Raw genomic sequence first — 25483 nt, 5'->3', positions numbered from 1 at the left:
TCCACTCCATCTCCCAACACTCCCCTCACCCCACTGGTGAATGGCCGCCCTCTCTCACTCGTCCTCTGAGCCCGGAGGGACCCGTGGGCTGCCAGGACTCACGGCCACCTGCCAACCCTGGCCTGATGTCCAGGCCCAGCTTCACTTTAACTTTTAACTGCGCCTTCACAACTGTTACATTCCGTGCTTGAGCTTTATAGGTCTTTTGGAATTTGTGTGGTTAATTTTCTTTTTTAAAAAAAGATTTTATTTCTTTTTAGACAGAGGAGAAGGGAAGGAGAAAGGGAAGGAGAGAAACACATGTGAAAGAAACATTGATCGGCTGCCTTCCACACACCCCCACTGGGGACCTGGCCCACAACTTGGGCATGTGCCCTGACCAAGAATCGAACCTGCGACTTTCCAGTTTGCAGGCTGGCGCTCAATCCACTGAGCTGCGGTTACCACAGGAAGAGCTAGAGCTGCGGTTATCACAGCTGGAAACCAATGAACACTGAACACATGATTGAGTCCATGGAAGTAGGTCACTGCAGGGCCACAGAGGGGGCAAGGGTTATTTCTCTTTATGTGCGGGCCCACATTTCCAGCATCAAGAGCAGATACATCCCAAGCAGGCAGTCTTTGCTTTGGGGTGCCTTCAGAGCTTGGCCCCCGAAAAGCAAGCATGAGAAGGGTTTTATTCTGGGGAACAAGTACCCTAGCAGAAGCTTTAGTTCTCCTAGAATGGATGATTTCATGTCTTCCGAGACAATTCTTGGGTTTTGTTTTTTTATTCCCTAGGTTCTGTGTTTGGATGAATGCCTGCCGAGAGGGCCTTACTGGTAGAGAGGATCCGTGGGACCTCTGAGTGTTGGTACTATCTACAGTGCCCCTCCCCTCATTCCTACCCTTCAGCTCACTGACGTGACACCTCCCACCCCCAGTCTCGCTTCCGCCATCTCACCTCTGAGCCTCCTCGGTGGGAGTCAGTATGCATCCCACCCGCTTCCCGCTGCCCAGAAATTTGCCACTATCCCTGATGTACTCATGATCTCCCGAATGTTCTCTTGGCTCATGAGTTAATTATATTTTTGTACTTTATTACTGACATTTAATAAGATCTCAGGAAGAGGTGGCAAAAGCATAAATATGTTCTGCCACCTTGAACTAAAAGATTTATGATGTTCCGACTTTGGACATTTTATTCTTACAACCTGTTCACTGAAGTCAGAATAATCGTCTCCACTGTTGGTTTTGATTAGCGTTTGGTATTTCTTTACATTTGGGGCATGCTATTGGTTACACACACTGAGCTTTGCTAGGAGCCTTGCACTGAGTCAAGTGCTAAACTGGATATGTCTGGGTTTCACACAGGGATCATGTCATAAAACATACACTCCAGTGCTCTAGTAACTAGGAATATCCGTGTTCCCACTTTTTGTTGTCTTTTATGCTTTTCTATCTGTATCTTATCTTGACCTTCATAGACCTGGATCCCTTCAGTCAGGTGTGATGTCTGGTAACATTCCCTGCACCCAGGCGTGGTTCCTGGGACCAGCCGAGGCTCGGGGAATGCGGCCGAGCCGGTTCACGTGTACCAGTAGGTGCCCGTGAAAACTGGTTGTGTACAACACCCCGCAAAGAGAAATCCCAAAAAGAGAACCAGAAAAAGGGGAAGAGGCGATTATTATGTTTAATGAAGAAGTTGAATATTTTATTAGACTATTACTTATTTTCCTACGAAACCATTGCTTCACTGTATAAAAATAGCATCAGCAAACACAGAGTATTACAAAATGAAGGTAGTACTGTTTGTCACCTGACATTGTTCAACAAATAAAGACATCTCCACCACCAGTTATTTCCAATGGAAAGACTATTAAGTATTTTGACCCAAATCCAGAGATGAATGTAAGCAAGTTATATAAGGCTAATGACAATATTATCCTTAAATTATATAATCTTATAACTAGCTGATACCACAGATAATTTCAAGAATTCTGAATATTATAACTGTAGCCTAGCCTAAAAATTATAGGGTATTGGGGAAAAGATGTATTTTGTGTTCATCTGCCGTCAGTAGAAAGTTAACTATTTTCTCCCAGTACCATTGTTCTAAGTAGTTTCTTTTTCCATCGGTACTGCTAAAAGTTGCTATTTTAAATCTTCTCTCCACCACTAATTTAAAAGAACTATGCTAGATTGTTTCATACTACTTTATTTAGGGGGGTTCCATTTCCGCTCCTCGGTAGATTCGATGTATTTCTCACGCGCTCCTTCACTTCTTAGAGCGTCCAGCTCCTGCAGGGTCACTCAGTATCATCTTGGTCACCAACCAGCGTCACAACGAGATTTGCTGACAAGTCCTGGTTTTTCTGCAAGAGCTCCATGAATCAGTTATCTCTCCGACAGAGGAGGATGGGGTTCACTAGCAGCTTTCAGACTTTCCAAAGCACCAAATTTGTCTTGTTTGTTCAGGTGGGTCCTAACTTCAGGCAGACTGCAGTAGACAACATGTCCCGAAGCTTCCAGCACAGAATCGCCGATTCCTGCTGTTCCGGTGCCTCTTTATGCTGCTTTGTCAGTTTCCCACCAAGAGCCGATGGAGGCTGGTGTACAGGGACCAGAAGGTGCCACCTCAAGGCCCCAGTGCCATAGCCATGTTCACAGTGACGATTATTTTCAAAAAAATAAACAAACGAGAGCATCTCTCAGAACTGAAAGATCTGATGATCCGTAAAAAACATCAAGAAGTGTCCTGTATAATGAATAAAAAATAAAAAGACCCACACCAACACTCATTGTCATCATATTTCAATTAACCAGAGTAATGAAAATATCCTAAAAACACCTAAAAAGAAAGAGTAGGCCATAGTTATGGGACTAAAAAGCAAAATGACGTTCAGACTTCTCAACAGTAATGCTGGAGGCTAGAAGACAATAGAGCAGTATTTTGAGAAAAATAGGAGTTACTATAAAGAAAAAGAGTTTCACTGCTTGGACAGTGTTTGAGAATAGACTGTTGTTGGTTATATAGGGAATTAAGCAATGCAATGAGACAATTATCAACTCCAGGAGAAACTAACTGTTGTCTAAAAAAAGGAAATATAATTATAGTATACCAAATAGCCCAGCTATAAGCAATTCATAAAAGCAGTAATTCTCGGTACAAATTTAACCAAAGACTATGATAAAACTTTCTAAAATAATCTAATATTCACATTCAAAACTAAAATGAAGCTTAACCCTGATTACCTCACACCATATACAAAAATTAATTCGAAAGGGAACACTCACCAAAATGTAAGAACTGAAAATATAAAAACTTCTAGAAGAAAATATAAGGGAAAATCTTTGTAGCCACGGAATAAAGAGGATACAAAAACTGGGAAACAGTCTTTACAAAACATACATCTGAGTTTAGGCTTTCATCCAGAAGTCGTATGTACACTTGCCCAGTTACCCTGCCCCCCACCATCTGCCTCTGGACCCCATAAATCTGATCCCAGATTCTAGAATTTGGGTTTCCTCTTTCAGATTCCTCATGTAAGTGAATCTTTCTTTGTCTGATTTATGTCATTCAGCACAATGCCTTCACGGTCCATCCATGCTGTCACCAATGGTAGGATTTCCTTCTTTTTTATGGCTAAATAGTGTTCCATTGTTTATCTACACACACGATGACTTCTTCATCCACTCACCCGTCGTGGGCACGTTTCCATGTCTGGGCTATTGTAAATAATGGTGCGGCAGTCGTGGGGGTGCTGGCAATCCCTGTGGCACAGTGATGCTGTTTGCTTCAGACATAAACCCAGCAGTGGGACTGCCGGGTCATAGGGTAGTGCTTCTGTGAATTTTTTTGAGAGACCTCCATACTGTTCTCCATGATGAATGCACCAAATCACATTTCTACTAACGATAGAAGGGTCAGGAGAAATAGATCTACTTCGTTAGTAGAAGGGTTCAGAGACAGATCATCTTAAGGGACAGAGATTCAGAAGCATTTCATTGTTGTAGTGCTCCAAACCCACATACCTCATTTCTTCATCAAAATTCCACTTGCTGTTCTTGCCCGGCAGCGAGTACTGGTGGTGCGGGTAAGAGGTGTAGGTAAAGAGAAAGGGGTCTTCCTGCGGTGGGTGGCCCGTGCTGGAAGGGTAGTAGCTGTTAAGATCAACATGCACCTTCTCTTCATAAAGATCAGCCCCTGGATTTTGCCATGATGGATGAGAGCTCGTTTTGGCTGCAGGGGGTTCCACTGGCATCTGCTGGGAAAGGGGTTCTAAAGAGCTCTGGGAAGGGGAGAAGTCGTAAGACCAGCTGGTCTGAGGAAAAGGGTAACTGGGGCAACTGCTGTCGTTGAAAGGATTTCTCCCCAAAGCAGCGTTTTTATTCCACATCTGCAGATCACTGTAGTCAGGGAGGACTCCAGAGACAGAAGGCTGAAGCGGGTCTCCACCGCTGTAGATCCGGCTGCTGGGCACTTTGCACTTCTCATAGAGCTCAGTGGGGCACATGGGAGCAGCGGGGTCTGCCAGGTCAGTGGTTGCCCCCAAACTGTAACTCTTAAACAAGCCGTCATTCGGTGACTTCTGCAGGGGGGTGTTAGCCATTAAATGTCCACTGTCACTAGCAGGCAACTGGACGCCTTCCTGGAAAGACCAAGCTAAAGGTAAATTCCCCCAACTCTGTGTTTCTGCTGGAACAGACTGGAAAGGAAAGTGAAGAGTTCATGTTGGTAAGTTAGGCCAGTTGACACACCCACCCCAGGCGCCCGCGAGTTCCTCCGTACTCACGGGTGCGTCTCCAGAGTCCCCTCGCTCCGTGCAGAAGCCTGGACACAGAGAGCAGCGCCCACCAGACCACCCAGGGCCTGGCCAGTGAAGGCCACTCAATTGCATTCTAACCTCACTAACCCGGGGGGAGCTGAATCGCCCTCGGTTCCGACATGAGTGCATGTAAACGTTTCCCCCTCGGAGGACAACCTGACATCCTAAAGGCCTCTGTGAGAAACTCAGAAGTGCTGTTTAAGGAAAGCAAACCTACAGCTTCGAAGCCTTATCTCAGACTCAGTACAACTCCCAGGGGATCTCTCTCTCACATTTCCCTCCTTGACCTTTCTATTTTTTAGTGCTATGTGGAGGCCAAGACACCAGGGTTGTTATTTTTATTTTCTCAAGGCTTTTCTATAAACTCCTTTTGCTGAATCATAAATAGGACTTCTATAAATATATTTCTACAAGTGGAGGAAGTATATTGTTTCCCAGTTAGTTATGGAGACAGAATCTAGTGGAGAATTAAGTAATCCTCTTGTTTAGGTAAAACTATTGACTAGTAAGCGGATGAGGGGTGGGGAGAGGCCATGACCAGGGAAGAGCCAGTGAGAAGTGCCCTTCAGCTCGTCCGGTGGCTGGGAGAAGGGATGGGGGGGCAGTTATTTGAACTTGGGGCTTACATTTTCTGACGAGATACAAGTTATATATTTTTTAAAATGCAAAGTACATTTAGAGCCTCCGGGGGGGGGACTGGCTCCATTTCTGCCCCCCCGGAAAGAAAGGTGGAGCACTGAACGGTAGAAGAACACAGGACTTACTGTCACGATCTGGCAGATAAACTAGAGAGTACAATGGAACCCGCACGAGGCATGGACTTCATATCACGCCCTCTCAACCCCCACCCTGAACTGATGACCTGTTTGCAGAAACTGCCTTGTTATTTCATCTTGGTAAAGAGTGCTAAGGAAATACAGGTGACCCCTGAAGAGTGTGGGTTTGAACTGTGCTGGCCCACTTACTTGTGGATTTTTTTTCAATAAATACCTGCTCTGTTTTTGATCTGAAGTCGGAAGTCCATGGCTGCAGAGGGCCACCTGCCTGCAAGGGTCTACTCCAGTTTATACAGGGGATCGGAGCACCTGTGCATTTCAGGACCCACGAGGGGTCCTAGATCCAGTCCCCTATGGGGACAACCAAGGGACAACTTAAGTTTTGGGAGAGTCAAAAGCTACCTGCACATTTTCAACTGCTGGAGGGGTGGGGTCAGCGGCCCTAACCCCTGCATTGTTGGAGGGTCAGCTGTGATTTGTTTTAGGGGGGAAAAAAGAAGATTGGGGGGGTGGAGCATGAGGCTAACATTTGTGGAGATCATTTTAGTTCATTTTGTTTTTATCAGAACCAAAATATAGAGTGCCAAATACAGGTTAAGTGCTAATTCTAGTGTCTTTTTCATTGTAGCAGGGAAGAAGCTCTTAAAATTACACAGAACAGCCCTGGCTGGTGTAGCTCAGTGGATTGAGCGCGGGCCTTCGAACCAGACAATTGCAGTTGGATTCCTAGTCAGGGCACATGCCTGGGTTGCAGGCCAGTACCCAGCAGGGGATGCATGAAAGGCAACCATACATTGATGTTTCTCTCCCTCTCTCCTTCCCTTTCCCTCTAAAGATAAATAAATAAAATCTTTTAAAAAAAATAAAATTACACAGAAGGTATAACTGAGAGCATGCTACAAAGATGGTAGACATTAAGAGGAAAACCTTGGGTTCCGTTTCTGTGGCAGACGCCTGCTTAGAGGTGGGCCTGACGGGAAATGACTCCTGGCTCTCGTTTGTAGGTAGCGAGTGGTGAGTTGCAGGATGTTTTGAACACACGTGGGGAAAGGCTACCTTTGCCTCTGGGTCCCTGTTCAGCTTCAGGGTGGAGGAAGATGGAGTGTGCACTTTCTTCATTGTTCTTCTTGCCTCGGCTTCCAATTTGGTTTCAGGTTTTGGATGATCATGTTCTCCCTTTGACTTAAAAGAGACAGGGCATTAAAATAAATAACCGGGTGGTGCTTTTGGTGTGTAAAATTTTACCCTCAGGGTGGCTAAGCCTTTTAAGTGCCTCCCACGACCACCCTGAGCTTTCTGGCCTGCTCTTGTTTATGCTGCTCATGTCTCACCCGTGTGGCAAAGCCATATTCATAGGGACACCAAGCGATGCCTACTGCACACGATTTCATTTAACCTGCAGCACAGCCCTGAATGCACACACCGTCGTTCTCGTCCCCGGTTTACAGAGTGGGATATTGAGGCACGGAGAGAGTATGGCACCGGGGTCACTCCCCCTGGTACGTGGGTGAGCTGGGATTCCAAATGTGCTGGAGCCGGCCACGCTGAGAGCCACTCGTTCGAGATGTGGGGAATCCTGTGAGCAGGTTGTTAAAACAGCCCACAGCTTGAAATCAGGCACGACGGGAAGAGTGTTAGCACTGGAACTGGTGAGCCCTACAAACCAGGACATTTTCTCTCTGGAGGGTGGGGTGATCAGCAGCAACCGGTTCAAACCCAGGCAGTTTATCTTATCCGCTGGGACAGGCTGCTCTTCACCACTGTGCGCAGCACCCCCCACGTCTACTTCTAAGTCCCCAGATGTCACAAAAAAACTGAGGCTCAGGGGAGCAAAGTGTTTCTGTTCACAGAGCCCTGCAGAAGTCAGAGCTGGAATTTACTCTGGGGTTTGTTGGAGGCTGCCACGTGAGGCAGGGCTGCAAACCCGCTGTGTGATCAGATCACTAACCCTCAGGGGCCCGAGCCAGAGGCAGTCAGCCACCCTGGAGGGCTCTGCACTCGGCACCTCTGTCGGGGCGTGGGGTGAGCACACTTGCTCGCCCAGAGTGCGCCTCGTGGCTGGGGCCGGGTCTCCTTCACTGGGGCATCGCCGGTGTGAGACTCCTCCTTGTACTCTGTAAACTTTTCTTGAATTAAAGAGAAATGCATGTTATCCCTCTAACTCAAATCCAACCTGGAAAAATATGAAGCGTCCATCGTGCCTCCAGAAGTTGGTGACTGGGAAGCCCCCGTGGCCTCGGCAAGCAAGTAGCTTCAGAGGGCTGTCGCAGTTGGGGCAGCGTTTCCCTACAAAAGAGCAGAGGATGGTGACCTCTCCCGGCTGAGCCACGCCAGCTGACTCCTGAGTGTGCGCAGCCCGGGCGGTGGCAGCCTGGGCTCCTGGATGGAGAGCACACCTGGGCATAGGCTGATGCACTGCCAACCACTGGGCGTTACCCCTGGCCCTTGGAAGCCCGGCCACCATAACGGCCCAGGTCAGTCTCATGTGAGGACAGAGGAAACGGCCTACAGAATGGGGTATTTCACAGGTCAGGGGGGAGTGCCTCTGAGCAGAAAATCCTTCCCTAGTTATTTATTGGTACTTGAAATTCTTTGCAGAGAAGAAGAAAAAGTTCTTTTATTTCATGATTAGAAGTCAGGGGCAAGGGCCCAAGCCACGTGGGACAGAGAACACAGCTACCGGATCTCCACTGAAGTGTAAATGACTGATGTTAGGTCCTGCCCTGAGAGAAAATCCCGGGGACAGGTTACAAGGACAGAGCATGATGTAACTGGAGATCTGAAGTGTGCACGTCATGGGGAAAGTTGAATGGACTTCACAGTCTGACATGATAAAAAACCAAAATGAGCACACATTTCAGCGTGCAATGATGGCATCCACCTCCACGTCATGGAATGAGCCTGACCCTAAGTTTGGTCCCAGTGCTCCCACTGAAAACACTGCCCGAGGTCACTCAGGGACCTGTTCCCCGAGAGGTCAGGGGGCGAGCGTAAAAATCAACTTTCTCCTAAACTTTACAAGGGTGCACCAATGAATTAGTGTTAGTCCTGTAAGTGAGGCATCTTCCTTTTAACAGAGGCCTTGAGTCAGGTCCCCTAACCCAAGGGAGCACTTTTAATGTGGGTGGTCTGGCCACGGCAGACCTGTGGGGCAGTTCCCCCACGGGGGTTGAGGGGAGTGGTTGGTTCTCCTTAATGTGTTCTACACAGGAACACCTTGGTCTCCACCACACTCCAGTGTGAAGGTTGGGCCCTTGGGATGTGCTGGGAAGTAGCGGCCCATCGGGGCGGGAGCCTTGGAATGAAGCCAGCTTCGTCTCCAAGGCCAGCGAGCCCTACTCACTCTGCTGCTTCTGCCGGGCTTTGTCACAGATGGCAGGTCTCAGGTAGATCTTGCGGCCCTCCCTGGTGGAGCAGTCCCGGCTGCACACCACCACGCCCAGGCAGGACTTCTTGAGGATGCGTGAGTTGTGGTTGTTGGTGTTGCGCATGGCCCAGCTGCTCAGGTGCCTCTGCGCGTTCCTGTCCTCTGCGCTGTAGATGAACTTCTCGTAGGAATCCGGCCATTCTTGGAACCAGTCAGTCTTTTTCACATCCTTAGGGAATCACAAAGAGTATTATTATATTTGAAGCTACAAGACACAACTCTCCATCACTGCGGAGCCAACAGACACGGTTTTTTTCGGCGCTCAGGAGCTAGGTGAGAGGCCTTCACAAAGACCGACGTGGGTCCAGTTCGGGTGGGGAGACCTGAGAACTCAGCACAGCAGCAGGACACGACTGCTGTGCCTACTGAACCTCTGCTCCCCAGACCACAGTGAGCTGGGGTTCAGCCCCCTAAGTCCCACAAGATGGCTGCTTCTCTAACCTTTGGTGATGAGTTGGGACCATTCTCACCAAGAATTTTTGAGGGTGAAGTAAGATTACTGTCCCCTGACACAGTGTGGAAATCCTTTGGGCAGGACAGTGAGATGCTGTCTCCTATCACAGTGTGGTTTCCTTATTAAGAACAATAGGGTTTATGCAAAGTCACCAGCAGTGGGAAGGCTGGAAAGTCCTGGTGCAAGAGGACTGGGAGAACTCCTTCCTGCCCTGGGGAGATTCTCTTCCCTCTTCTCTACTCCCATAGCCATGTCCCTCAAACAGGGAGGAGAGGAAGGAAGAGTTGACTGTGACCGGAAGTGCCTCTTCTTGTCCAGGACTGGCCCTAGTCCCTGTGCGTGAACGTCCAGCTACACTAAGGCACGCAGTCACTTAGAGCCCAAGTTATTTGGCTTTCTCTGCGTGCATGGGACAGGGATAACAAGACCCAAGTATCTCAAGAGTAGTTCTGACCATGCAATATTAGTCACTGATATGTGGCTCACACTCCATACGCCCCGTTTTGGTTCAGAGATGCTCCATTTGACAGATCCCACCTGGTTCTTAGAGAATTAGGGAGCAATCTCAGGCATCAGACTGGGGCTGTGTCATCCACACAGCTTCCAGAGACCTGTCATGGCATAAGAACATTGTTCATTAAGAAGATTCCAGAAGATCAGACTAGAAGATTCTAGGCAGCCCAGAAGGAGCGATCAGGGTACTACTGGTGTTGACTGAGATAAAAATTCAAGTGTAGAACATGCCAAAGAACTTTGTAACCTGAGACTCTGGGCAAGTTATTTTTGTCTCTTAAGCCTCAGTTTGTTCTTCTCTGAAACAGGAACATTGATAAAACACACTTCCCACAGTACTGCAAAGAGCAGGTCTGTAAGCCTCATAGGATGGCTGCGGTTTGAATGAAATGTCAAGGGAGCTAAGGCAGGTCTGAGGGAACAGGAGAGGTTTTACGTACATGAGAGGTCAGTGGTTAAGAAAGTGGGTCTGCAAACTGGGGCCCATGGGCCAAATCAAACCAACTGTCTGTTTGTGTAAGTAAAGTGCTATTGGAACATAACCATGTCCCTTCATTGATTGTTGTCCACGAATACTTTACACCACCACGGCAGAGCTGAGCAGTGATGGCACAGACTGGGTTGCCCACAAAGCCTAAGTATTTACTATGTGGCCCTTTACAGAGCGTTTGCCAATGCCTGGCTAACAGCAAGGCCGGCGGGGGCAGATGCCCCAGTGTGAGTCTTAACACAGTTCCTGCCGTTAACAGGAGCACCTACCCCACAGCGGGGTTATGAGGACAGAATCTGTTAACATACACAAAATGTTTAACACAGTGTTTGGCATGTAGCAAGTTCCACATTGACGTCAGCTGTTATTCTACTAGACGGACCTAGGGCCACACACAGCAAGCCAATGTGTTGCAGGAGCCACCAGCTTTCAGGAGAAGAAAGGCCCGCATAGCGGTCACTTCATGCTTTAAACCTCGCCAAGCCAAATGCAAGACAGGAGTCCAAGCACCTACCAAACAAAGCGTGATTGGTGCAATGCCAGTTGCACCCACCTTCACAGGGCACGGACAACAGCTGGCCCTTCGCTCAAGTGCCTGCAGTGCGATGGGAAGTGCTGCTGGCCCAGAAGAGAGGGGTGAAAGGACAGAGTCACAGAGCGTGGCCCCTGGAGGAGCAGTCCCCTCCCGGCAGCTACATTAGAGTTCCAGGAAAGAGGCACAGTCAGGCCCAGATGCTGAACAGACTTTGTGCTTCTTCCAAACCTTCCTCTCTCCTCCATGTCTCGGGAATTCTGAGCCGGATAAAATCCAACGCCCCAGCGTGAGATGAATAGCTCAGGCAGCCCCATCTCCTGCTTTCTCCACCCACCTTCTCTCCTCTGCCTTCTGATCCAAGCTCCAAACAAGGCTCTCTTTTTATCTTCACAGAAATGCCATAGAAAGCATAACGCTCTATCCTCCGAAATAGTAAAAATGCAGGTTGAAATGTGTATCTTTGTCTAACGGTTTGGGCTATACAATCTACCGGTGGGTTTTAATTACTCAGACGCAAAGCACAGTTGTCAGGGTGGCAGAGGCAGGCCAAGGTAGACTTGGATCAGCTGAGGTTTTCATGTTTGGGAGGCGAGAGCAACAACGCCTTTCGCTTGGTCAAGGGCATCAACCCCAGGAGCCAGGAGGAGGGGAAGGTGTTAACGAAAGCAACTCAGAGGCTGCTGGTAAAGTAGCCGCCCTACTCCTGGAGGGGAAAAAAGAGCTCCACTGTCTGTGTGTCTGTCTGTCTGTCTCTCTTTTCCATTTTCTCTCAGTTTAATGTATATTCTGACCTTTCTGCAGGCTTCCTTTTGGGCCCATGGATTATTTAGAGATACATTGTTCAGTAGATACTAAACACACTCTGTGTTTTTAGTTATTTTAACATTCTTGAGGTTTGTGTTAGGGGTCACAATATGTTTTATGCTCTACAGTCTTTTAGACGTTTTTTTTCAGCAGCCCCTGCACTTGCACCCCAGGTTTCCAGCACCATCACTAATGCAACAATTCTGACGAAGTATGGACTTGAGAAAATTACTAGGAGTAAAATATTCCAGCTATTCTCTTGGCTATTTATGCCCAGTCTTTTGACCTGGGTGCTCTGTGGAATCCTTGACCTGTGACATTGAAATTAAGGAAAACCCAGGTCACAATAACTCAAAGGCACCTAGGTGAAGGACCACGACTTCTGAGAGCCTTTTAAATTTCAGGCACAGGAGTGGGTAAAACGTAAATGAAAGAACAATCATTTCTTAATTGTGTTTAGCAAATCCCCACAAAATATTTTCTTTCCTTTTCTGTTTTCTCCAGGTCTTTTGTTTATTTTAATTTCTAACTTTTCATGAGTAACTCTTTGTTTTTCCTCTTGGTTAAGAAGCTTATAATTTAAGGGGAATATTCTTAAGTTTTCCAACATGTGAATCCAACCAATTTATATTTTATGACCTCATTGGTAATATCACTGGGAGCTTAATTAATGTTTCTATGACTTCTGTGTGTAATTTTTTACTGAAACTTAATCTGCTAATGCACTCAAAAGCTTTGAAATTCTATGCAATCAGAGATCAACCTTCATCCTCCCATCATTCTAATTTACTCAGCTACTTAAAGTTTTAATGGGGTGCCTTGAGAATTAAATATATTCTATTATATAAAACAAACAAATTAAAGTAAAAATTCTGAAATAAGGCATCAAAAAATCTACATTAGCATGTTTTAGATTAAAATTGGTTTTCATTTTGAATATAGCCTAGTTTCATATAAAGCAATTTCCCACCAGGTTTTCTTTAATTATAATAGCTTAGTCATTCCTCATAAATAAATGTCTCCAAATAAAACAAGGATAGCAAACAGATACATCTTAAAGCAAATCAGAGGCAAAAAGAATTGGATGTTACTTATGGAACACAGAAAAACAATTCAACCAACATTTGGGTTTCCATACAACTTTTCAAGAACTTACCTCTTCTGAGAGAACTGAAAACCAAACTCCAAGTGTTATTGAAAAGAGAAATTCAATTCAACAAAAATGATTTTGAATTAAATCAATAATTCCTGCTGCGGCTAAACCTGCCATTTCCTTCCTTTGTTAAGGGGTCAAGACAAGGACGAAAAGTTCCTAACTTGCTCAGTTCAGATCACAGGAAAGTGAGCCAGTTACCCAGCTTTCACACTCTCTGTCACCCACTTCTCTCTTCTGATCTCCCTTCCACTTCCCACCCCACCCCACTAAGCAAGGGCCCTGCCGACTGGTGCTCAGAAGAGAGCTCTGAGTCTCCTGGGGCAGTAAGGGTCCCGTCCGCATCACACCAGAGGCACAGGGCAGCAGCAGATTTCTGCCCCGAGTCAGAGGGGACCCAATGACCACGGAAGCCCATACAGGTGGCTCTGCCCCAGGAAGTTTAAAGAAATCAAGAAAACTGGACAAAGAGGACAAAATCATGGGGGTCTGCATCAGACTGACATAGCATGACCCAATCGTGCGGCCAGATAATAACTGACAAGAGATCCAGAATCTGATACCTGTTAGCTCTCTAACACCAAAACACAAAGATTATACTACAACTGGCTCATTCTGATCACATTTCGTCGCATGAATTCACAGAAAGAGCTAAAAAAGTCACCTTTGCTAATCTTTTTTTGTTCACCCCCCTACAAAAGCTAAAGAAACTTTTCTGGCTAAAATCATGATCTAGGAATTGACTGGAGATGTAACCTCTTCATAATTGACGCACGGGGTTTTGGGTTGGTCTGCATTTCTATTTAACCTATGTATTCCTTTATTTTTTCCCCTATCAAATATGTACCTCAGCTGTGTGAGTTAATGATTCGGTATGGCTTTGGCCTTGGGCTTACGCTGAAAACTGCTCATGCTTAGGAACACAGTGATTCAGAGTGTTTGTCTGCTATGGTGGTGTCGGAACCCCTGTCATTTTGCTCAGAAAAACTGGCCGGTGTTCAGAATGGAGTGGGTACTCTCACCTTCTTTCTGAAGTGGGACTATTTAGGAGTAAAAGGAACTGATTCTCTTCTCAATTTTCAATCAGAAAAAAAGAAAACAATTCTTAGCGATTCAAGGCTCTGAAGTATTACAATCAGGACTAATGACACTTTCTGGGACCACATGGTAAACATTTTTAATGAAAGTAAAACTAAACCAACACCAAACATTTGCTGCTTGCACCCAGAAAACCCTAAAGCAATTACATCTGAACTTTCAAAATGCAAAATTGGTGTATTAGGTTGGCCTGGGGTAAACAGACTTTTCTCAATGATGGTTTTGAGTAATTTAAGGGCCTGCAGTTCTGGGCTGGCTCCCCAAGGACTGGATTAAGGAGAGATGGATATCGAAATAACCTCAAGCGAGAGGAGTGACCAGAACAAGTGAAAAGAAGGTTTGTAAAGACATCTATGCAGCTATGAGAAGGAGGAAACATACATGAAACAAACTGAGCAGGGACGATTTATAGAAGCCCCTTTCAACCCAAATCTGACCATACTGCTTTCCAGCCCAATAAGCCTAATGGCTTCCCACTGCCTGCGAGATAACCCGGTCCTCTTAGCACACCCTGCTCCTGAACCCCTTTCCCCATCCACAGCCTCCCAAATCTCCTTGTCGGACGCTGTGCACAAAGCTCCCTCAAATGCAGACTTTGAATAGCTCCAGACTCTGGTGCCCTGCTCTGCCTACACTGTCTTGATTGCTTTCTTCACCTGCCGTAATCCTCCCACATCTTACAATGCACTTCTCTGGAGAAGGCCCTTTGCCAGGGGCTCTGCCTTGTTTCCCGTGCCCAGGTCATGCTGAATTACACACTTCCTCTTCCCAGCACCTCGAGCGTTTTCCTGCATGGCCCCAATTCTCTACTTGGGCACTTAACCTTGCTCCCTTTGCCCAGATCAAGTTAGCACTGCTCTTCCATGGGACCCCTGTATCCCTGAGCCTGCTACAATGTCTGGCACATTCTAGTCACTCAGAAAAGATCTGATGTCCTGGTAAGGACACCACCACTCACTATTGTCAAAAATTAACCTGTAAATCTTGATGTATCTGCGACCCGTACAGGGGTATGGTGTTTCTGGGACCTGAAGAGAATCAGGATTCATTCAGGTGACCATCCTGAAACACGTGAATGTTTTAAGTGTTTCATTGTGAAACACTAGAAGCATGTGAGTGGGTTAATAGGAAAGGAATTTGGTTTACAAGTTGCAGGAATTTTCCCACAGGATGCAGAGATAGTGATCCTGGCAAGTATATAAAATTATGAAAAGTAAACAAGAAATCCTTTGTGTGGGTGAGACAGAGAATAAAATTGGGGAAATTTATAATAATTACAAATCATTGCATTTGATTCTTTAAACAACATTTTTTTCAAATGTCCAAACAGGTGGTGTGAGGAAGAGTAATTGCCTAAGGGACTCCAGAAAAAAGGGTCCATGGTCAAAAACAAGTTAGGGCAAGGCTGCCTAACACGGCTTCCTCTTGGGAGACCCACCAACGCACAGTTGGGTTGGGAAGGCTCTGGCTCTGCTGGAACGTCGCTGAACCTAGAGTTTCTCCTTTCCTTTCTTCACAGCGCCCCTTGCGATTGCTCGTGACTTTCACTGCACTGAAAACATTTTGGGAAAGGCTGCTCTATATGGCAAAGAGCTTTAGGCAGGTGTATAGGAATTACTACTTTCACTTCACCGAGGAGGTCCCTAAGACTTCAGAAGATCAATTGGTGTAGAGTCACACGGATTATAAACAATGAAGCCATTTGTTAATAAATTCCATATTTGTCATCTGCTGTTTAATATATACCAGGCGCTGTGGTGGGTCTGGGCCGACAGTTCTAGAACCCTAGACTATTAGAATACAAGGGCCCATGAGAGACACCTGAGTGCAAGCACCTCGTTTCCAGAGGAAAGGGGTGTCAGAAAAGGTGACCAACTCCTGCCGAGGCTCTACAGATAAAAACCAGCAGAATTGGAATTAATTCAGCGCCAGGGCTCTGTTTCCACACCCCCTGCTTCTCAGAGTTTGCCGCCTGCTTCCAGATTGGTGCACAAAACATAAAACTGAGGACGTGTGGACATCCTCCCAAGACCTTTTATTTTTCACCTCAGACTGGTTCTCAGTACAATTTCAGAGCCAGTGTAAACCCAGCTGAGGGTGGTGTCGTCTCTGCTTAGAAAATTTTAAAGGATATCTGCACTTAAAAAGAGATTTTATTTATTTATTTTTAGAGAGGGGAAGGGAGGAAGGAAGGGAGGGAGAGAAGCATCAATGTGTGATTCCTTTCTCTGGGGTGTGACATTTGAAAATCATTTGTAGGCCTGTTTACTTCAATTCTTGATTTTGAGGATGCCCAGCTTATGTTTGGGAGTTACCATCATGAAATTAGGAACGAGCAGAAATACAGGTCCTTGAGCCAGGAGTAATTAAAATTTACCATAAAATGTCCCCTAAAACAGCTACAACAATCATAAACCCATGAAGAGCAACTACGAAGACAAATCCCTAAAATAGAAATTTAATCATCCTTAAATGAATGGAAAGCAGGACACACTTAGGATCCATCACTTTTCCAAGAGAGAATGTAAGGGGGATTTGAAGAGAAACAAGAGAGCCCAGACCAGCACGGCACAGTGGGTTCAGCATCACACCACAAACCGAAAGGTCTCTGGTTTGGTCACAGGCCTGGGTTGCAGGCAAGGTCCCCAGTTGGTGGTGTGTGTGAGGCAGCGGATGCTTCTCTCGCACACCCGTTTTTCTCTCCTTTTCTTTCTCCTTCCCTTCCCCACTCTCTAAAAATAAATGAATAAAATCTTTTAAAACAAGGAAAAATTTTTAAAAGGTTTAAACATAACGAAAAACAAAAGAAAGAGCACAATTTGGAATGATCTGGAAGCCTTCCTCAGAGTGAAAATCTGGGGTGGTTATAAATCAAGACTGCGGGCTCTCCATCCCCTCTCCACTGCTTGGGACAATTCAAATTACTTGTTCCCCAGAATCGGGCAGACTGGCCCAAATTTTTCAGTACTTGGTAGTGGTGGTCTCCAGTCTTAGCTTTCTCAGTCTCCCCTTTCAAACAACTTCCAGCAAAGCATCCTTCAGATATCAGAGAGGGAGGTCAAGGAAGTCAGTTTTAAACAATTAATGTTTTCCACCAAATTAGCAGTTAAAAAGTCAATTGCCAGAAATGAAGGACAAGAAAACACCAGACGAAAGCCGTCCCACAGCTGGAAAAACAGCTGGAAAGCAGCCCAGTGTGTGCGCGCTGTTTATGACATCCAGCAGAGCATGCTGTGTCCCACACGAGCTCTGTCATTTGGACCTTCCAGATACAGATTCCATTCAAAGCCATTTCTACAGCAAATACAGTTGTACGGGAGCATGTGCATTATGAAGAGTTAATCTACGGGCAAACACATGATCACGGATTTTATTCTTTCAGCTAGTCAGGTGGGTGCAACCTGAGCCTAGCCAACACCGAAGGAGCAGGGAAGTGGCATTTTCTGTGTCTCGGTCTAGAACAAGGGTGGGGTGGAGGGGTGGGGGCAAGGTCTGCTAAGGAGACTCACTCAAATCACAGGTTTTTGCATCTTTAAAAATTCCTCGCTGGGATGTCTAGCTGCAGCTCTGGAGGAGAGGAGTTACCCAGTTGGGACCCCCACCAATTTCCTTCCAAGTCTTAGCAAGTTAATAGTTAAGGCTTCATCGGCAAAAACAGGGTGGGGCAAAAGTAGGTTTATAGTTGTGAGTACATGGAAACAGAGTTTATTCTTGTATTATTACTTATTAATTATTGCATTATTTTCTCTTTTTCGATCCTTTTAAAATATTTTCTTTATTTTTAGAGATAGGAAGGGAGGGAGGGAAACATCTATGTGTGGTTGGCACTCGTGTGCCCTCTACCAGGGACCTGGCCCATGGCCCAGGCATGTGCCCTGACTGGGAATTGAACTGGCGACCCTTTGGTTCTCATGCCAGCACTCAAACTACTGAGCCACACCCGCCAGGGCTAATCATTATATTGTTTTCCATACAAACAACTGTAAACATACTTTAGCCCCACCCTACCCTGTAATGAAGGTACATTCTTATAGCAAGTACATACCTGTGGAAGTTTTATATCATTAATATCCCAGCTTAATATCCCTTTGTCCTCAGAATCAAATTCCTGAGGTTCCATGATAAAGTCAGGTCACCCACCAATTTCCGTCTATTCAACTCCCCTCAGCAGTGCTGAAGAATTTTGCTCTTGATATGATTGGATGAGTCCACTCAGAGAGCAGTTACGCCAGGAGACTGTTTTCTGATTCTAAAAAATAAATGATAATAATACTGACCATTAAAGAGATAAAAAATCAGGGCTTGTCTAACTCAAAAAAATTTTATCGACATTTTTGCAATCACCAACACACAAACAGAAGTAAAGTGTATAAGCTGGTAGGGATCTTGCTGAAGGAAAGCCTGACCATTGGGAATCAGAAGTTCGGTGATCACTGCGAGAACCTCTGGGTCCAGGCTGCCTTCCTCCTTGCTGAACCCGGCTGGTGAAGGCCTTAGTGCAAGTGGCTGTCACCTGCAGCCAGTGGTTAGGACCTTTCCCCCATACATATATCTGTATTGGAGAGGGAAAGCTGGCTTGGCATTCTTTCCATGGAAATGCCTTCGTAAATTAGCTATGATGTGGATGAAGTTACAGGAAGGGAACATCACAACCAGATGTGTCTTTACGGCATTTTTAAAATCTAAGTCGCTAATTAATTTTGGTCTCCTCGATAAATCCAGTATAATTTTGTATCTTCACATATTATCAAATGATATGCTCACATGAGATTCCTCTAAAACCTCAGCATTATTGACATTTTGGACATGATGATCCTTTGTTGTGGGGGGTGATCTGCATTTGTAGGATCTCATGCCGTAGGTCAGCAGCATCTTTGGTCTCTGCTCTTTAGGTGCTAGTCGAAAACCAGCCCTCTTTGCTGTGACAACCAAACATGTCTGGAGACATGGCCAAGGTTTTCCTGGGGTGGGGGGAGGGATTGTATGAGAACTATAGCTCTAACATAGTGTTTCTGGTCATTCAACCTGAAGCACTCTTCAAGACTTTCTGACTTCATTTTTGGCAGTAGCCCTTTCCTGTCCCCCACGAGAAAATTCTCTCTCACTTTACTTCGATTAAATTGTATTATGTAAACCCCGGATATTCAAAATCTTGTGCAAATTGCATTTCTTCCCCCTCCACCCCCAGAAATACTGCTCTAGTTTCTGACTATAATTAAAGGAGATTTACAAATTAAGAAATAAAGTTGGTTTGAATTGTTCTTTTGAGAAAAAAGCTAATCATTTTGCAGATAAAATGGGCTTGGTAGTAGAATGTGAAGCGACACAGGTTTACAGGCAAAGCTGACCCCTGAACAACGTGAAGGTTAAAGCTGCCGGCACCGCATGCAGTCAAAACTCAGAGTATCATTTAAGTCGGCTCTCTGCGCACATGCATTCCTCTCCCGGATCAAAAATACTGCCTCATTACCGTGTCCTGTTGCTCTCGTAAGAACAAGGGACATGATGATGTTAATGTAGAACTACTCAATAGTAAACTCAAACTACCAGTTAGATTAACAGTGCCATGTGCTCTCTTCCTCAGCTGTGTGACTTTATATAACCCCAACATTTGTCAGTCACCGAGCGTGTGGATATAGAAGATGGCTGACATGCACAGAGAGACGAAGTCTGGCCGTGAAATAACAGGCTAACCAGAGGTGCAGACCTCCTCACCCCACTGACCCACATTCACCTCTCCCCTGTGGTTCGCGGACTCAAAGAACATGAAGTCCCCACCGCCCACTTTGAACCCTGACACACGGAATTAAATTCCCACAACTTTGAAATCAAATTCTTATGTTGGGAAAACAAACATCAAGTTAATTAAGGAATGATGCTGCCGACTGACTTTAGAAAACTTTGGGAACAAGTGTATTTGACACAAATACCAAGTGAAAATGTGATCTCAACAGTTGTATGTAGTTACCTCTTTGAACATTAACAAAAGTCACTCAAGTGGTCTAGAATCTGTTATAGCTAATTGGGATAGGTTAACATTTTTCTCTAAAAATCAAAACAAACCAAAAAACACTTAAAGAAGATGATTTACAATTTCTAAAATAAAAAACATTATTTTAAGCTTAGTTAACATAGACATCACTCTTTTGTTTTTAAATTAAGGAGAGAAGAATCAAATATCTTGCTGCAGAATAATTACATTGTTTTTTAATTTTTTCTGATATAAATTTTGGCCAAATAAATGAACATTAATATTTCCCTGAAGGATAACAACACATAGAAAAGAAGGAAAGAGTGTGTTTGTAGCCTGGAAGACATAAATAAACTCGGCTTTCCTCCAGGATTAAAAATCTAAATTTGTCAAGACTTTCTTATTTTAAAGCAACTCAGACCAAAGTGCATTCAATTTTCATCATTTCTACCAAAAAAAGCAAACAAACAAACTCCAGCTAAAACAAATGGAAACCTGTAAGAACGGGGTGGCCCTTACCACATCCCTTAGGTTTGCTGCTCCTCAGGATTTCTGGCTTCCTTACCTTGTGACTTCTTATGGAGATGTAGACAATGCTGTGTTATAAAAACCTCATCTCCGGTTCAAGTCCCAGCAGGTTCTGGTCATTTTCTAGGCAGAAGTTGCTGTTCCCTAATCCAGGTCAAGGTACATTATGCTAATGAGCTCTGGCAATAGTCCAATCAAAATCTAGATGCTCCCGGCTCAGGGTAGGCAAGACCAAGGGGGGAGCCACTTAACCAACCCAATTCTCAGAATGCCAGCAATGTGATGAATATTCTATGGTGTTCCTCTGAACTTTCCCCTCCTGTATGCGAATAGGGCATTTGAACTAAAACGGACATTGAGAACCTCCAGAGGAAGCACAGATGTTTGCCTTCTGGTAATGTCACAAGTTAGGCCCAAGGCAGAATTTATAGTACATCCTAATTCTCCCACCATTTAGCTCTGCCTGTGTGCAACCACACACACACACACTCACACACTCACTCACTCACAGAGGACAGTCGTGGCTCTGATGGAATTTATTGGAGCAGATATCAGGTAGCAAACGGCTTGTAAACCAGAAGCACCCAAACGCTCCCCTATCCCTAACAATGAGTGTTCCAACCCCCCTCCCCCAGTATAATTCTCCCTTCCAGAGAAGTCCTCAGTTCAGTTAGTCTGGGCACAGCCCAGACCAGTTCAGTTCATCTGCTATTTTCCAGGCAGTCTGCTAGGCTCTGGAGACACAGGGACGATTAAAGCCATTAAGAAGTTCATTCTAAAAGGGCAAAAAAAAAAAAAAAAAAGAAGAAGTTCAGTCCAGTCTAGGCTGAATGGCTCAGGTGGTTGGACTGCCTGCCTGCCAGTCCAACAAAAGGTTGTAGGTGTGGTCCCTGACTGGGGTGCGTGTGGGAGTCAGCCGATCAATGTTGCTATCTTGCTTCGAAGTTTCCTTCTCTCTCTCCCTTCCTCTCTCTCCCAAATCAATAAATATGTCCTCAGGTGAGTATTTAGGAAAAAAAGAAGTTTAGTCTACCAGTTAGGGACTGGAAATATCATGGGGGACATTTTGTAAAGTATCTAATTGTCTAATCAATATGCTGTATATCTGAAAGTAACATAAAATAATATTGAAGTTAACTGTAATTGAAAAAAATTAAAAATTAATTAAGGAGTTCAGTCTAGGGGAAAAGATGAGACAAGATACTAAATAAGCCCAAGATAACTTGATGCATAGAACAGAGGCAGCCTAGAAGGAATGTAGAAGGGAAAATTGTTAATCTGGAGGCCAGAGGATCAGGCGAAACTTCTTTCACAAAAACGATGCCTGGTCAGCCCTTTAAAGGACAAACAGACATTTGTCAAGGCATCAGGGAGTGGAAGTGTGTTCCAGTGTGTGGCAACATCGTGGGAAAAGGTAAAGAGGTATGGAAAGTGTGGTGTGCACAGCAGCACACAAAGTCGCACCCGCCAGGAAGGTGCGGACCATCCAAGAAGAGATAGGCTGCAGAGGAAAGAATGAGCGGGCCAGGAGGCAGAATACTTGGGAGGCTTCCCAGGCTGTGCTGGGCAGTCCCCGAGAGACCTTCAGCAATGCTGAGAAAATTCCCCACCCGTCTTTCAGACCGTAAGTGAACTTTATGTTTAGCAACCTCGCTCTTTCCTGTCCTGTGCAAGGAACTCCTGTCTCACCGTACACCGATTAAATATCTAGACATCTCTAGAATATCTTCTTCCACCCGTACATCTAAACCCTACCCCTCCTGTAGGAAGTCCCCAAACGCCACCTCCTTATGGGACCCTCCCAGACTATTCTACAACACATGATTTCTCACTTCTGCATTGTTCCAGAACTCTTCACTCTGGAATATATGCTGTCTTACATCAGTCAGAACTAACATTTTTTTCCTGACTATAAAATAAGTTTACGATATTTTTAAAAAAGTCATGATCTTGCCCTGGCTGCTGTGGCTCCGTGGACCAGCCTGCAAATCAAAGGGTCGCCTGTTGGATTCCCAGGGCACATGCCTGGGTTGTGGGCCAGGTCCCCAGTCAGAGGCGCTCAAGAGGCAGCCACACACTGCTTGCTGTTTCTCTTCCTCTCTTTCCCCTCTCTAAAAATCAATCAATACATCTTAAAAAATAAAATTAAATTAAAAAGTCATGGCTTTCCCACTACTAACATTTTGGATATGTCCTCCTAGAATTTTGTTTTCCCCTACATATACCACCGAACAGAGGTATTACTTTGCATAACTATAATATGATGGTTCATGTTATTGCTTTTAACTGTTTATAAGTTTTATTCTTGGCTCCCCAGCTAAGCTGATAGTTCCCTCACAGCAAAGTCTGTGACCTTCCACGATCCTTTTCCTCACGGAAGGACCTGCTGGGGTCCCAGCTGCAACCTCACAACTATTCTTGTCCCGCGATCTACTCTGACACGGGAGGGAACTGAGGACTTCTGTCCCCAGTCTGACTGAGCAGATATTCCAACTGATAACAGCACCTCTGGTGCTAGGTAATTTAAGGCCCTAACATCTTATGCATTTTCTTCAAATTAGATCTCTGTTATTGTAATTAATAACAACACTAATCCCAGCAGCTTTCCTCAATTGAACACTTACAGTGTGGCAAGTGCCGTGATAAACACTTGATCCTTATGGCATCCCTATGAGGTAAACACTATTCTCATTATACCCCCTTTTCAAGGCTCAGAGAAATGATGTCTCACAGCATGTAGGTGGCAGAGCTGAGGCAGAACTCAGAGAGGAACATGGCGGCCACCGTCCTGCACGAACTGCCCGGTGCAGTTCCGGAGCCGGAGCTTTTCCCACTGCCCCTGTGAGAACCGGAGCTCCACATCACTTTTTCCGGTCTCTGCCTCCTTCCTGAAGACAGAAATGCTGCCCCCAAAGCCAGGTGGCTGGAGGCCTTTTTGCTTGGTGTCTGACCTCAACTACTGAGGCCTGGATTTCTCAATATCTCTGCTCTTAACATTCCCCGTCACTCTGGGAGCTGCCTATTGAGATCATTCTGGCTTCTTTCATCAGTAGTGATGCTTCAGGCATTTTAGGAAACATACTTCTTCTGTATGCAGGACTGTCCCAACCACTGCATTCCCCGGCAATAAATGTCAACAACACACCCAAGACACAAGGTCAGCCATGGCCTCCTACCCCCACTGTTCCACGTGTCCAGAGAGGGCCCTGGACACAGTGGTGTTGAGATCCCTAGTTGGCGGTTCAGGTGAGAAAGTCCTTGGACATCATGGGCTCCTTACAAAATCCTGTGTAATTTAAAATTATTTACTTTAACTGTGAGACTTGAAATCTGTGTTACCAACGGAAACTATGACTGACACATGTACTGGACATATAATGTCAGAATCACACCATGAACCCAAGGGCCAACCCCCTAAAAAAGGAAAAATGAACTCTCAAATTCACAGGAGTAGATCGTTTCCAATTTCCTAGAAATATTTTGCTATCTTTTTTTTTTTTTTTTTTGCTAAAAAGCAAGAAATTGCGTGCTCTGCAGGCTGATAAGTAACAATGTGGATAAAATCAGAATTGAGAAAAAGATCGTTTCTCAAGGAATTTTGCAAATTAGGAAATCAACACCAATTTTTTTAAATTTAAGAACTACACATCAAATAAAGCTGAATTATGATCTCGCCATTCCCATCGGGTGAGAGATACCCCCCATTTTTAATAAAAAATAAAAATTTTAATGATTATTTTAATACAAATATAGTTTATGGTCACTTTTCATTAAAATATTAAAATGTGAAGAGTTACTACTATTACTTTAGATGAATTAATAAACATTTCTAAAACTTTCAGCCCTAATTTCTATTATGGTAAATGTTCATAGACATAATAACCACAGAAACGAAAGCCGATGAAGGTTCTCGTGACTTTTCGAGAGTGAAAACTGGCCCCGAGACCCAAAGTTTGCGCACCTCTGCAATACAGCACCAAGTCCAGGACGCCTGGTCCTCAGCGGAAGGCGGTTTCTGGCGATCCTGCCCTCTCGGGGGGTGAGCCGCTCCGTCTCCAGCCTTCAGGGACTCATCCCCCAGGACTAGAAAGACAGTGGGGATCGAAGGAAGGGAAGGGGATACAGAAAAAAGATACTTTCAGTAACTCTGCACATGTCCAATGCTCCTAAGACAAAATACCCTTAGAGGAGGGAGGTCCTGCCCACAGCAAGGCTTTCTGGCACCCAGGACTGATTCCTGTGGACCCAGCACCCACCACTTTGGCGGCCCGAGTGTTCCTGCGGGCTCGGCAGCCAGCAGAGCCACCCAGCGAAGGTGGAGGCGCCGGAGAGCCCCTTCAGAGATGCGTGACCAGCACAGCCGAGGTGTCCTCCGCCGTGGGCTCTGCAGGCTTCAGCAGCTCCCAGTCAGCGAAGAGGGCAGAGCAGGAGAGGAAGAAAATGGTGACATCCGCGGGACCGGGAGAAACTCAGTGGCGAGCAAGTCTGAGACGCCCCCTAAAGAACACACGACCAGTGATAACGGGCTGGGCGGAGATCCCGCCAGGTGAGTCCAAGGGCCAGGTAATTAGAGCCTAAATGCTTCAGGCCACTGCTGTTTAAACTCCGGAGCTGGGCGAAGTCACAGACTGTAAATATCTGGTATGATTATAAATATTAAAGAATACTGAGGAAAATGGGAACAGTTGTTCTTTTATGATGGGATCATTAATAATGTTTATTTCCTTTTAAATTTATCCATAATTTTCTAAAGTTTCCATAAGAAGGATGCATCCTTTTTAGCATGCGATACTTTTTTTAAAGGTCAGTGATATAAAGTAAAAGCTACTTTATAGCAGCAGTACAAACTTTTGACTCTCAGGATAAGTTTTCATGTTCTTGGAAAATAATGAGAGTCCCAAAGAACTTTTGTGTGGTTGGTTGATA

At 45.3% G+C, this 25483-nt stretch overlaps 1 protein-coding gene across 1 annotated transcript; it reads right to left on the bottom strand.

Annotated features, from left to right (window-relative positions):
* Positions 1-3347: 3347 nt before the first annotated feature.
* GCM1 (glial cells missing transcription factor 1) lies at positions 3348-18178 on the bottom strand. The gene is made up of 5 exons (XM_037159574.2): positions 18104-18178; positions 8928-9180; positions 7758-7870; positions 6641-6766; positions 3348-4688 (listed from the first exon to the last, which is right to left on the bottom strand). Exons 1-5 carry the CDS (start codon positions 18176-18178, stop codon positions 3954-3956), a joined length of 1302 nt encoding a protein of 433 aa, XP_037015469.2. The 3' UTR covers positions 3348-3953.
* Between the last annotated feature and the right edge of the window lie 7305 nt (positions 18179-25483).

The sequence above is a fragment of the Artibeus jamaicensis genome, unplaced genomic scaffold, assembly GCF_021234435.1.
Source record: "Artibeus jamaicensis isolate MK-2021 breed Jamaican fruit bat unplaced genomic scaffold, CSHL_Jam_final contig_484, whole genome shotgun sequence".
Lineage (NCBI taxonomy): Eukaryota > Metazoa > Chordata > Mammalia > Chiroptera > Phyllostomidae > Artibeus > Artibeus jamaicensis.
The sequence above is the reverse complement of the archived record's forward strand: the minus strand, read 5'-3'. Positions and strand labels throughout refer to the sequence as shown.